We start from the raw sequence: 13,638 nt of genomic DNA on the forward strand, positions 1-13,638 counted from the left end.
CCCTCCACATCTCAGCCAAATTCACTGTATCTGTCCATGCCTGGCCAAAGGGAAGAAAAAGCCATTCTGTCGGGGTTGAATTTCATTTCCCTGCCTACACATACTGTGTTTTTTATAATTTGTTCATGGTGTGGTATCACTGTGAGATATTATTTTACAGGCGTGCGCCATATAGCAAGGCGTGGCGGTGACTGCTGTTATTGAAATTTTGATTATGATAAAAGTTTGTGTACATGCGTCTCCCCAGAGATAGCCGGCTGATTGTGGAGGTGTATTTTCTCGTATGCATTTAAATTACACAATAATGTGCAGCTCCACTGTGGACACACCAGGAATCCAGAAAAAGATTCCTACGTCCACCCAGTCACAGCAGATTAACGGAAGAAACCTATCAGGAAAACAAGTGCCCATTAACACACCTTCCCTGATTACAATGTCAGCTGACTGACATCGCACCACGCTGAACCTCCTCCTCGCCTGCGGCCTGTTGTTTTCCTCTGGTGTGTAAAGAGCGTTGCAACCAGAGAAACACTGAACTTTAAAAGGTAGAACATAATCAACCGGACTTCACCCTGCGCATTACTGTCTCATTGTGTCCGGCAGTCGTGCTAATGACATTGCACGAGATTAGCTTTTCACTGGGCTATTGTTCGTGACCCTGGTGTGTGTGTGTGTGTGTGTGTGTGTGTGTGTGTGTGTGTGTGTGTGTGTGTGTGTGTGTGTGTGTGTGTGTGTGTGTGTGTGTGTGTGTGTGTGTGTGTGTGTGTGTGTGTGAGGCCCCAGCTTTCCCTCAACCATCCTCTTTTTCTCCTCCTCCTCCTCCTCCCGCTTTCTCAAAACCCAGCTATTCTCCCACTCCAGCCCCCCCCACCCAGTCCTGTTATTAAATCTCATAGCAGTTAGTTGATTTGATCAGTGTGTGCTGTAACGTTGTTTACCGCAATGGGACCTGGGTGTTATAGACACACTAATCTCTCTCCCGCTTCTCTTTTCTTGACGTTCCTCCCAGAGTCGAGCAATAAAGTAATTTCTCTGGGGAAAAACGGAAGCCATCTTCTTAACCGGAGGGGAGCGCGTACGTTCAGATTCTCGCTTCACCAACCCATGTCACAGACGCAATAGGTGCAAAGAGCTGCAGCTTACGCACAACGTTCATGGTGCCTGTTTTCCCGTGGAGACCCTGGTGTCCTGCCCTGTGTTATTGTAGGATTGAACCGTTGCAATAACTCACACAGGCAGACAAGGGCTGTCTCAAACTAAATTTGAAGGCAAACACAGGCAAACATTTTCAGTTTGTTTGGATGTGGATGTTGCGGATGACTCAAAGCAACCGAAGCCCTGGATCAACACGAGGCCCCCCCCGCCCCCCCCGTATGCACCCACAGCAGATGGGTGGCCAGTGGCAAGAGGTTCTGATATAGACACGCTGCTGGCTATTGCAGGAAGGCAGAGTTCGCATTGTGACCGTTGTCAGCGCTCACCATGTCCGAGAGAAATAGCTGATCCGCCAGCCAGGATCAGACTGCTGTCTCCGCTGCCCCGGACGGAGCAGGACGAGTTTATATTTAGTGCCTGATGCATCTTGATTTTTATCTTCCTCTCTTCAATACACAGATTCTGACATGTCTGCAACATCCAGAGGTTTGAGAGGGGAGAAGGATGCTCGTGGTTTTGCTGCGTGTGCATATGTGTGTGTGTGTTCGTGTGTATCGGCATGTGGGATTGTGCAGGAGAAGCAGATGGATAGCTGCTTCAGATTCTGAGATTACATTTTTTTTTTTTTACAGTGCTTTACAGTATGAAAAACAGTAAATGTTTAGAATATCACTTGTACATTTCTATAGTAAAAGCAGTTACTTGATGGAAACGTCGTTTTCTGAAAATAGCCAATTATTCAGAAAGTTATTTTAAAGTTATCTTAAAGTATTTAGTTGATTAATTAATTAATGGATTAATTGATTTTGATAAGCAATTTAATTAATTAAATGAAATTATTTTTCCTGGTAAAATATTGAAAAGTTTTTGGAAGCTTTTGTTTGTGTTGTACCTAAAGTCAGTAATGAATGTTTTTCAATGAAAGTAGATCAAATTAATTAAAAAAGTATTTGACACATGAAATGATTATCAAAATAAGACACATTATGGGTCCATACAACCCAAATTGGTTGAGAGGATCTTGGGCTCCTATTCACTTGAATGCTAAAGTGGTCTCACTCTATATTGGTTGGGTATTGTTTTAGGTTTTTTTTCAAATACATGTGCTAGATTGATTGAAAAGAAAAAGTGCCCTCAATTATAAGAATAGCTTTGCCGTTGCTAGGCAAATTCGAAGTTGAAAGATAACACACTAACAATTTAAATATACTTAAATTAAATATATAAATATAAATAAGAACTCTTAACAAAATCACATAATAAATCAAACATAACCCAACTATAATAATTTAACATTAACTAACACTTTCAGGGCTTAATACAGTAAAATACTCGGTGCTCCAAACTCATCATCAATTGTCTCCCCACTGCTGGGGCCCTCGCTGCCGGCTGATGTGCTCCACATGGGGTCACAGTAATTTTCAGATATATCCGTGCATTGACAGGTGACTCATTTAGTTTGTCGTGTTGGAATTGTTTTTTCGAACATTCGCTGCAGGTCCCAGAGTGAGAATCCTTTCAGGTGAAATACCGCCACGCTTTCGACCGCTTAGCTTCAGGCATTTTGATGTTGTGTCGACTCCAGTTTGACGCAGCCAATAGCTAACTGTGGTGCCAGTCTTCTGTACCCAAGCCTTTTCTATATGCAGCTATTTTCAGATTCATGTGTCTAGGTATGTATGTGTTCATCCAAACATGCTTGCACCTTTCTGTGCGAGAGCCACATTCCACACTTGCAGTATGTGGTCCATGTGCACGGATGTTGCGTACAGTACCACCACCCCCTATCCCTCCCCGTCCCTCCTCCCCTGCCAGCTTGACAACAAACACAGAACGGCTTGGCACGACTCGCAAGTTATCTATCTGGCTCCCGTCCCTGTTCTCCGGCACGGTTTTTTTGTCGAGTCAGAGGAAACCATCTGCTGCCCGGTGATAATGGGCGACCGGGGAGGAGGGGACTGGAAATGGGGAGCGCAAATAAAATTGAGGGAAAATGGCAGGCGCTGTCCCAGAACCTACGGTGCCTTCCTGCCTGCCTGCAGCAAGTCTGCCATCTTAATAAACATCCCGTCTGATATCTCCTGGCTCCTGTGTGTGTGTGTGTGTGTGTGTGTGTGTGTGCTTGTGTGTGCGCTCACATGTATTCTCACCTGCTCTCAGTGCACAAACATACTTCTGTTGTGTGTCTGTGTGTGTATTTTCTATCCAACCTTGATCATTTTCAAGTTGGGATTGTTTCTGAGCCGAGTTGATATGCTGTCAATGTGATGGCGCTGAGAAAGAACCTTTTCTTTTTTCTTCTTCTCTATTTTTTTTCCCCCCCGGTGCACTAAAAACTATGACAGATGGATTGGCTCTCAGCAGAGGAGACAGTTTTTTCTCCCTCTGTTTTGGGTAAATGGGTGGGAGTATTAATGAGAGTGTATTATGAGGCGGGTGCAGGGCTAAAGGAGAGTAGAAGAGTCAATGTTGTGAGTTAATGAGGAGTTACCTGTGTAGAGGGGAAGGCGAAGCGTGGCTGAAGAGGAATACAGTCGAGCGCACGGAGCGGAGGAGGCAAAATGCTCATTATAACAAATAGTGGGCTGCAGAATGCAACTCCTCACCTTGAGAACGCTCTGGATTTTCCCTCCCCTAAGTCTCCAGGGCTCTGGGATGGAATTGAGCGCTTAGGGCATTCTCTGAGTAAACCATTTCAGTTTTCTCTTGTCTGAAGTCGACAGGTTGGAGCTGGACAAAAAGACCTGACAGCCTGTCTCCCCTCTAAACCCAGCGTCATTCTCCCACTCCATCACGCTGTTTTCTATTTTGCCTTGAGATGTTTCCTTTCGCTGTTTTTTTTTTTTTTAGATTTCCTTTTCCTCCAGCACATACAAACTGTCAGGCAACTTTCACCATGGATTTATCGAGGGACACTCGTTGAACTTATCTGCTATTGTGATATTTGTGATAACTAATAGAGCAGATATTGTGCTCTGTTAATACCGTGCAATTTGTTTAAGGCCCCGTAAAGCTGCCACTAAGTCCATCAGCAGGCTGCAACTTTTTTATGCCTCTATGACGGCGTCAGCAGGTGGCCGGAGGCATTTTGTTTTCGTGTTGTCCTTCCATACGTACATCCGTCTGTCCGTTTCTACACCTGTCCCATTATTGTGAACATGAAAATTCAAGAACGCCTTGAATGAATTTCCTAAAATTTTGAATGAACATTTATTTGGACCCAAGGATAAACTGATTCGATTTTGGTGGTCAAAGGTTACGGTGGCCTCACAAAAAGTATGTTTTTCTGGAACCTGATATCTTAAGATCGGCTTGACGGAATGTTTTCAGATTTGGAGCAAACATTCACTTGGCGTCAAAGTCACGTGACCTCATGTTGTTGTAAACGCAATTTCATTACATCTGGCAGAAACTGCCTTTGACTTTATTAGAATTTGGTGGTCAAAGGTCAAATTCACTGTGACCCCACAAAGCACATTTTTTGCCTTGTGAATGCGATTTCTCACCAACGGACGCTTTCAAATTTGCCACACTGGTTCACTTGGACTCTTTGATTAACTGGTTAGATATTGGCGGGCAAAGGTCACAATGACTTTATATACCATCTGAAAAAACTGCACTGGTTGTTGGAGGCAGAAACTGTGGTGCAGTATTTCTGGTTTCTCCAGAAATGGCTTTGATCCAATTTGTAAAGCTGCACATTAATTCACTGTGATTTGAATAGTTTGGATTGCAGTTTTGTTGTCATGCAGTGAGCTCGCAGTCTGTTGGGCTCTGGTGGCGTTGCTGTTGGAATGCATGATGGCGTGCTTGATGAAGTGGATGGCGGGTCAGCGAGGATAATGGAATTGAAGGCATGCAGGGATCAGCCAGGAGGACGCAGGAGGGGCCCGGTGACCAGGTCTTTTCTATTAACTCGGGGGGGGGGGGGGGCGGCTGGGGTGAGCAGGGGGAATCAGGCTTGGCTCTGCCCTCGCTCCTGCCTGGTTGTTAGACCCAGCTTCCAAGCTGCAGATAGGGAGAGCAAATATTGCTCAGGGGTCCAGTGGTGATTAACCCTGTGTTTTCATCAGCCTGGGCTTGCCCGATAACATTTCTTACTCCCCTACCAGAGCAGAAATATTAAAGATATGGCTCCAAAGAAAGGCTTAGAGAACTCTCATTTTGGTTTGGTGAAGTTGAAAGGAATTTACCCCTCTGTAAAAATAAACAATATATATGTATTGTCACCTAGCCTTAGCTTTTCATTTTCTGTTAGAAATTACCCTTTTCCCTGCAAAAAAAAAAACAGTTTTTCTGTTTACTCAATTTGTTGCATTTGTGATCAGAATTACTCATCTCCCTTAAATGAACACAATGTTTAATCCATTGCAAAATTAAGTTGAACAGAATCTCAGGGGGGGGGGGGTGTTCTGAATTTAAATGGCTTCCACACTAGAAAGTCAATTGTTATTACTTTCTAAAAAGAGAAATATTGGTCTTTCTCCAAAGACTCGAGGCCGTGAACAAGATTTTTCCTCCTGGTTCCCATTATACATAGGCTGTAATCAGCACTCAGTCACTCAGTGCTGATTATACGCCATGCTCCATCATTCTTACTTCAATACCTTAAAGAACAATTCAGAGGGCTGTGATTTTCTGCGTTGTTTTCATTCAATGTAATGAATTAACTATTGTACTTAAACCATAGTTGTTGAGGACATTGATTTTAGAGTCATTTACAAAGAAGGTGCACATTTCTCTCGGTTTTAGTTTTTCCCCCTCATATGATTCTCTAATAAGTGATGTTGTTTTCTGTTCCTGCTGTGCAGGTCTCTGGTCTGTCACCCGGAGACAACCAGACCCCAGGACTGCTGCTGGCTCCGGGGGTGAGGTGGGGACAGACGCCCATCAACCAGCTCACACCGTGGGACACCGATGAGCCCCCTGCCAAGCAACATCGAGACAGCGAGCCCACCGGTAATGAATCTCAAACACACACACACACACACACACACACACACACACACACACACACACACACACACACACACACACACACACACACACACACACACACACGCGCACACCCACAAGCACACATAAACACAAGCATGCATAAGTACTGACAGACACCTTCACACATCCACTGGTTCCACAGGATGTGAGCTTAAGGTGATACAAGTTTTGCATCATCTGTATGCCTGCACACGGCAGGTTTAACCCTGTACGTGGAGCACTCACTTTCACACACACGCTCACCCGAGACGGCTCTGGCCATCTACGCTAGCCTCCAATGCTAATGAGGCAACTTGACTGCCTTGCCCTACATAAAATACATGCTTGCCTCCACAACATGCATACTTTACATACGCAATCATGCATAATGTACGTCCACAAGCGCCATCTTTACATAGAGCAGAGTAGATATACATATAATTATAGAAGCATCACAGTGATATTAAGAAGTATAAAAAAAGAGTAAAGATATAAATCTATTTTGTTCTCTCACCAGCCGCACACCCTCCCCCCATCGCCACTCTGCTCTCAATTTTATTGTCCTTGTTAATGTTATTGTGTCACTAACTGAAGCTGATTTAGTCTAAATTAAACCTGTGAAGTGAAACTCTGAAAGTCCTCCAAATGATCTCCACCAGGTCTAATTTAGACGTCGGCCTTATTCTGTTCAAGCCACTTGAAAACGTGTACAGAGCGGTCGTGTGCGCGCTCGACACTAACGAGTTCAGCCAATGTTGACGTTTTTTACTCAGTTACTTTCCTTCCATTCCTTTCCCTGCCTCTGCCCCCTGCTCATCGCAAATCTGTCTCATTCAAGAATAATGCTGGCGCGGAGCTTGTTCCAGTGGAAATTCTGGCTCACCAAATCCAGATTGTAGACAGCTGTTACTCCGTGGCAGCAAAGCATCACGCTGGAAACACGTTTCAACTCTGCTACTGCCTTTTCAGCTCGCCTCCTAATTATAACTCAGATATCTTACAAAGCCAAGAGAAGCATTTGGAGGTGCTCCTATGATGGAATGATGCGGTTGTGATCGTGACAATGTTGTGCTCTGTCTTTGCCTCCTGCGGGTTGTGCGCCCCCCTGCTGTGTGGCCACAGCTCCCCTGCTGTGCATTGAGGGTCTGGCTGAATTGGCCTTGACGTTCTGAAGACCTTATATTGTGTAATTGAGCGAGACTGGGCTCCCTGCTCACCCCTCCCACTGCGGCAGCTCCTACACACACGCACACACTACAGCATGGATTGAGGTGCGAGCAGAGTGAGATGTCACCGACCCGGCACGCTGTCGCATATGACACTCAAATCCGAGCATAGTGTTGCATATTGATTTGCGTGTGTGCGCTATTCCGAACTGTGACTGGCGTTTGCAACGAAGCCAGCTCCTTTCCACACTTCACTGAGCTGTGTTGCCAGAAAGTTCTCTGCCAACTGTGCCAGAATTAATCAACGATTTCTTTCAACGGAAACTTCCCTGTCGTGTCGGTGGCAGAAAGTTTGACTTTGGAAAATAAGTTTTATTTCTACTGTAGTCTCCTTGTACGAAAATAGTTTGATTCCATGTTTTGGGCTCAAGTCAATTGGGGAGTAAATACATGAAAAACGTTGAGCTTTTAAAAGCAAACTTGCAACTTTAAGAAACCATGTTAATTCTTAGATCCAAGGCGTCAATCAAAACCATGTACTTTATTTTGTTGACTTCGCAGGTGATACCTATACATGTCGGTCATTGCTGGGTCATCATAATGAAATGTTTCCCTAATTATTTTTCTCTGGTAAAAGATGTAGGAAATGTTGAAGGACAAGAACATTGAACTGGAGGACACATAGGATGTGTATGTATTAATTTCTATTGAATACCATCGCTGAGGTAAAACCTTGAAAGATTATGTGATATGAATATATTATATGGACCCATTTGATTCTAACACTTTTTATCAAGATGAGCCACAAAAGAGAGCAAGTGAAATACTGTGTTGGTGCCGATTAGCTCAATGACATGTGAATGGTGAACTGAATTGGCCTCTCCTCTCGAGGCTCCCGATCCCACCCTCTCCTCTCCTCTTTCTTTCTTTCTTTTCTTCTGTCGCTCTTTATCGCTCTCTCCCTCTCCGTCCCTCTCACTATTGTACTAGCGCGGTTAGTATTATGAATAACGTGGGCTTATTTCTTTTTTTCTTACTTAGCTTTTTGCATGCTTTGATTTAGCCTTTGGCCCGTTGGCAGACTGATAGGCTATTTTTGGAGCTTGGACTATGGCAGGAGGAGCAGAGGGAGACGGGGGAGTGAGAAAATCAGAGGGGGAGGGAGGGTGGGAGTCGGCGCTCAGGTCCAATATGGCCACGTCTTCCCAGCACACCCTCAGCATCCAACGCCTCAGGGTAGAGAAATGATTGGCTCAGAGTGTCTGGGTAAACACAGGCTCCAACGCAGATAATAGTGCAGACTGCCACATGCACTGAGCAAGTATACTTTCGGAAAAGAGCATTTGTTCATCCAGCGGAAAAACAAATAGTTCAATCTTATTATAGTGTTGATCTTGTGTACAGATCTTTACATTGCTTTGAATATTCTTGTTTTTTGTCACGAGTCATAAACAAGCTTTGACCAAAGCGGAGCAGCACACAGTCAGTTGTGGTGTGGAGGGGAACAATCTTCCACTGCGGTTTTCTTCCTCTATTTAATCATCTGATTCCAGATTTTGAATCAGAACCCTGCACTCGTTTACTAAAATACTAGGGAATTAAATTGACCTAATCTTTCTCATTGCTTTACCTGCCTACCTAATTACCATCGTGCTAACTGTCTGCGGACCAAGTTGAACACGTCTTCTTCTTACAGCAGTCTTCAGCAACTGGTGCAAAACTTATTTGTTCCGCCAGATCATTTTGATTCTCTTTATTTCACCTTATCTGAGTCAAACAGACATTCATTCATTCAATCCAATTACAACATTATTATTTTTTTTTAGCTGCAATGCTTTGTATCGAATAACAGAGCTTTTTTATTTTGAGAAATTGTTGAACTTTTGGGTCTAAACAATAATAATGAAAATTCAGTTTCATTTTATGAAAAACAATGAATATAAAATCTTTACTGCAGATAAACCAGGTAGGATGAACACAACGTTTTCTAACTTCACTTCGCACCTTAGACTGTTTATAAAATCCTCTGCACACAACGTCCAGCACACACACACAATAATAAGTGACTCACTAATGACAAGGAATAATTCTAAAGTGGCTCAGGAGCATTAATACTGGAAAAAATAAAACAGCCCATTTCAAGATTGTCATTTAATCAACAGACCTCTGAAATAGATATTTAGAATGGGCACTGCACTCGTGGTGTAAAAGTTGGGTATAATATTGATTATTTTCTATTCTTTGCCTGTTTGACCATCAGGTCCCGGGTCCTGGGCTGCACCGGTAGCAGCGGTGAGCCAGCCCAGCCTCCTGCCCCACACCTACGCCCTCCCTCAGCCACCGTCCTTCAACCACAGTGTGACCGCGCAGTCACCGATCATAGGAGTAACCGCATCCATGCAGACGCCAGTGCCCCCGCAACACCCGCTCATGACCGCCCACTTCCAGTCGACACAGCAGCCGCCCTCGATGGTCCTGAGCATGCCCGGCCAGCCTCCGTACCACTCGGCTCTGCCCACCATTGCACCATCAGTCCTCGCTGCCCAGGCCAACCACGTGGTTCACCCGTGCCCTCACAGCGTAATGGGCAACGGCCACCTAACCTCTCACCTCATCCAGCCCCCCGCCCTGCCTCTGACCAATGGACAGGCAGCAGCAGCGCTGGCCCAAAACACAGCTGCAGACAATCAGGACGGTCCTAACGGGCTGCAAATGCTGCGGACAGTCGGGAGGGGGAAGTACGAGTTCAGCGACCCGGGACATCCGAAAGGTAAGCGCAGCCAGCCTCAGCTGACGCTTTCAGCACAGGAGGCTTTCATAATTTTTTTAGAATCGCTCTCCTCCAGATATGGAACCTGTCATGCCAAACTTTCAAAGGCTAAATCAAAGCAGATCTGTTCTGCAATCTGAGCTCAGAAGTGAATCCAAGCCGGGGTAGGTGTCAGGTATTAAATCAATGTAGTCTTAGCTCTCTACTCCTCGTGACCTCCCCTTATGTGAGGCCTTGCTGGAATGAAATACATAGGCCTCTGCCCTCTGCCTGTATACCAGAGCAGCTTCGATGCCAACAGTCATAAACAAGGCCACAAACACTCAAAGCAAGGGGTTGTTAAAATACAACTTGCAACCAGAGCTAATTCACTTCAGCTCCTCCAAGGTCAGAGAGTAGGGAAGTTCCCCCACTGCGGCACGGAGACATGTGCAGGGACCCTGTGGATCCTAACACGTCTTCAATTTACTTTTTGATATTCAAGGTCTTAAAATATTTGGAAAGGTAGGGGGAGGCATTAAATCTGATCTGGGTATTTTATATTCCACATCAATGACCACCTCTGCAACATCCAATACCTAGTTGATTGTGACGGTAGTAGGGTCTGTGGCTGTGATCTGCATTTTAAACTACATTAAGAACGTGATTGTCCAGCTTTTGATATCACTGGCACTGGCACTCGATAAAGTTTTGATTTGCTATTGGTTTTAGCTGTACGGACTAAGGATGACTAGGCACAGCCTTCGGGCACAGCTTCCAGTCATCAGGCTGCATTCAGCACCTTCTCTCCGTCCATCACATTGATTTATGAGAGAGGCGGGGGCATGTGCGTGTGTGTGTTAATTGTAACCTTATTTCAGGTTTTGTGTGGTGAGCAAAATTTCACGGGTAATTTTAGGAGCAGATGCAGAGGCAAGAAAGAAATATATGAAGCCTTTGTAATGACCTGGTTTTCTGCTTTAATTCACCATAAGATGCAATCTGATCTTCATCTAAATCACAACAAAACAGAAATTGTAGACAAACCTAATGTGCTTCATGTGATAACACCGAAAACAGTAATGATCATTTGTGTCTTTTCTAAATACCCATTAAAGTGGGAGGACAAAGTGGTCATATGCTTGGAAGGACACTCAAGTGTGATAGATATATACATGGAAAAGGGAAATAAGTCTGTGCTGCAGCTGACAGCAGTGTGTGCCACATGGTTACATTTGCTGTTTTTACATGTGAGAAAATGTATATCCGCATTAATATTGCAATTAATGATTGCTTTTAAACTCAACACTTAACATGAATTTACTAGATCTGGAAAGAATATTACATTTTCTTTGTTTAGGTTTGAAAAGAGTCTTTACAGTCTTTAAATTTGAGTTACAAAAAGTGTGCTTGGACTTGTAAAAACCTGCAGCATTGCCTGTAGTGGATTCTTTAAGAAGAAGAACATGTCGTGCTGGTTTCAAACTGCTGCACAAAGGCAGCATCTTATATCGCCGCTGCTCTGAAATTGCTTGGAAGTGTGTCACGTTTATCTTTTCCCCGCTCGCAGTTTCGAGGCTCACAAGGCCTACACTAAACACAAGGCAGGAAGAGCTTTCAGTCCCTGCCCTCACATCTCTCCGGAAATCGTTTGAAGCCTTGTTGACTCGCACCGTGTTTGTGAAGGTGCTCCGCCGCTCCGGCTTCATGCCTGCGAGTCTGGGAGCCGTAAATTGGTGTTTGGTTTAACCTTGGAGTTTATGGCGCAGGGCGCGGGAAACAGATGCTCGCAATCCCCCGACCAATTTTCGCATTTAATGAAGCTTTTAATTTAGGTTTAGATTGTTTTCTTTTTCCAGACTCATTTTGATCAATAAAATGTGTGCAAATGAACTTGTAGATTGCAAAAAAGCAATTATTTTGGGTGGGCTGCCTGAGACATATTGAAATCAGGTAGAATTGGAAATGGATAATTAGTCGAGCTTGTCGGCTCGGGCCCAGTCTCCGTCGAGTGAGAGCTAGAATACACTGTCGCGATCCATTAACCATGTACATGTCAAAATTTGTTGACCTTCCTCTCACAAGCCAAGGAATCTGGAGTTTAATTTTAATTACAGTATTTATAAAGACCAATTTGAAAGGGAAGGGAAAGATGCAGGGTTGTAAAAGTTCAGTGGCATTTGCTGTGATTCATATGAAGAAGAATTTATTGCATTCAGTTTGTATGGTTACAATTTGTCAGCTTCTGTATTTCAAAGGCAGGAGGGAAAACATCCCCGTGTCAATTTCTAGACATCATACATACTTGAAACCTGGTGCAGCCTTCTATGAAGGTCAAACTGCAAATAGAGGCACTTGAATCCCACATCTCCTCCACCATTTTTTTCCCACCGCTGTTTACCAGTGCATCAACGTTAGTAAGCATGCCATTGGGGCAATATCACAAGGACAGTGGCAATAGGCAAAATGTCGAGCGCTATGAAAATTCGCAGCCATGACGTCTTTCGGGCAGACCTGCCTGCTGACAGGAATACTTAACTTTGCCGCTGTAATAACAACAATGTCACCCTGCATGCCCTTCCCCTCAGTCTCCGCTCACTGCTGTTGTTCTGTCTCTGCGTTCTTATCTTTCTGATTATCTCTGTCTGCTGCTTCCTGTCTCTTTCCTCCCTTTCCTTCTGCCTTATCGCCCACTCCAAGAAGTCACAAATCCCAAGCTCCCACAGGTCTTATGCATTCTGTTTCAAATCAATTAACGCTGCATATCTCTGTGGCGATGGGTGCCTACTGTTCTGCTGCACCGGCATAGTGGTAAAATATGGAGGGTAGAAGCTCCCGCGACCTGCATTCTGGCTCGCTTCTGTTACAATTATCTTACAATTTTCCCTCACATACTTTTCAAAAAAGAAGAGACCGAAACATAAGTAACGGGAGAAGAAAAGTGAAAAGACGGGAAAGCATCTGCAGGTTAGAGGTCGGTGTTTCTGCAGTCCTCTAATGACTGAGGTGAGGTTGGCGAATCTGATCCCAGGGCAGTGATTGCGGGTTACGCTCATGTCAGGTATAAAAGTATAGGCAGCAAAGGAAGTCAGAGGACGCACACACACTGGTCACAAACACACTGCTTATTTTTCTCAGGAATTTATTTCAGTAACAATTGCTCATATTGTCCAGCACAGCACACACAAACTGAAGAGTCCTGCAGGGGTCCATTTTGGCAAAAACCTGCAAACGGCACACCTGCCAAGATCCATCACGGACCCGACCCGTTGCCCGTAATTATCTCCAAGTCAAATCTGGACCCGCCCAAACCCGTTAACGTACAACCCGTGGTAAACACACATGCTACAAACACATATGTCACTCACATGAAATGGGTTATCGCCTCCTTCTCCTCTCGTTGTGGTGGTTGAGTTGTGGTCTTTGAAAAGAGTCTGAATTGCCTTTGCAGCAGCTGTCAATGTTTTTCCTGCGGGTGTTTAGTTCACTTTCACCTGTGGCCGTACTTGTGAATTTATATTAAAAATAAATGGAATCTGACATGTGGGACACTTTGCTTGAAAAGCTGATGAATTATTATCCTGCAATAGA

General features: G+C 44.4%; 1 protein-coding gene across 5 annotated transcripts in view; it reads left to right on the forward strand.

Moving 5' to 3' along the window:
* The window catches only part of LOC117758140 (kelch-like protein 29), a 226,329-nt gene that overhangs the window by 106,563 nt on the left and 106,128 nt on the right, over positions 1 to 13,638 (forward strand). For all 5 annotated transcript variants that reach the window (XM_034579550.1, XM_034579549.1, XM_034579548.1 and 2 more), the window contains 2 exons: positions 5,967 to 6,114; positions 9,559 to 10,068. In XM_034579550.1, the coding sequence (XP_034435441.1) occupies positions 5,967 to 6,114; positions 9,559 to 10,068 (658 nt within the window). The remainder of the gene's footprint in view (positions 1 to 5,966; positions 6,115 to 9,558; positions 10,069 to 13,638) is intronic.

The sequence above is a fragment of the Hippoglossus hippoglossus genome, chromosome 24 (genome assembly GCF_009819705.1).
Source record: "Hippoglossus hippoglossus isolate fHipHip1 chromosome 24, fHipHip1.pri, whole genome shotgun sequence".
In the NCBI taxonomy this organism is placed as follows: domain Eukaryota; kingdom Metazoa; phylum Chordata; class Actinopteri; order Pleuronectiformes; family Pleuronectidae; genus Hippoglossus; species Hippoglossus hippoglossus.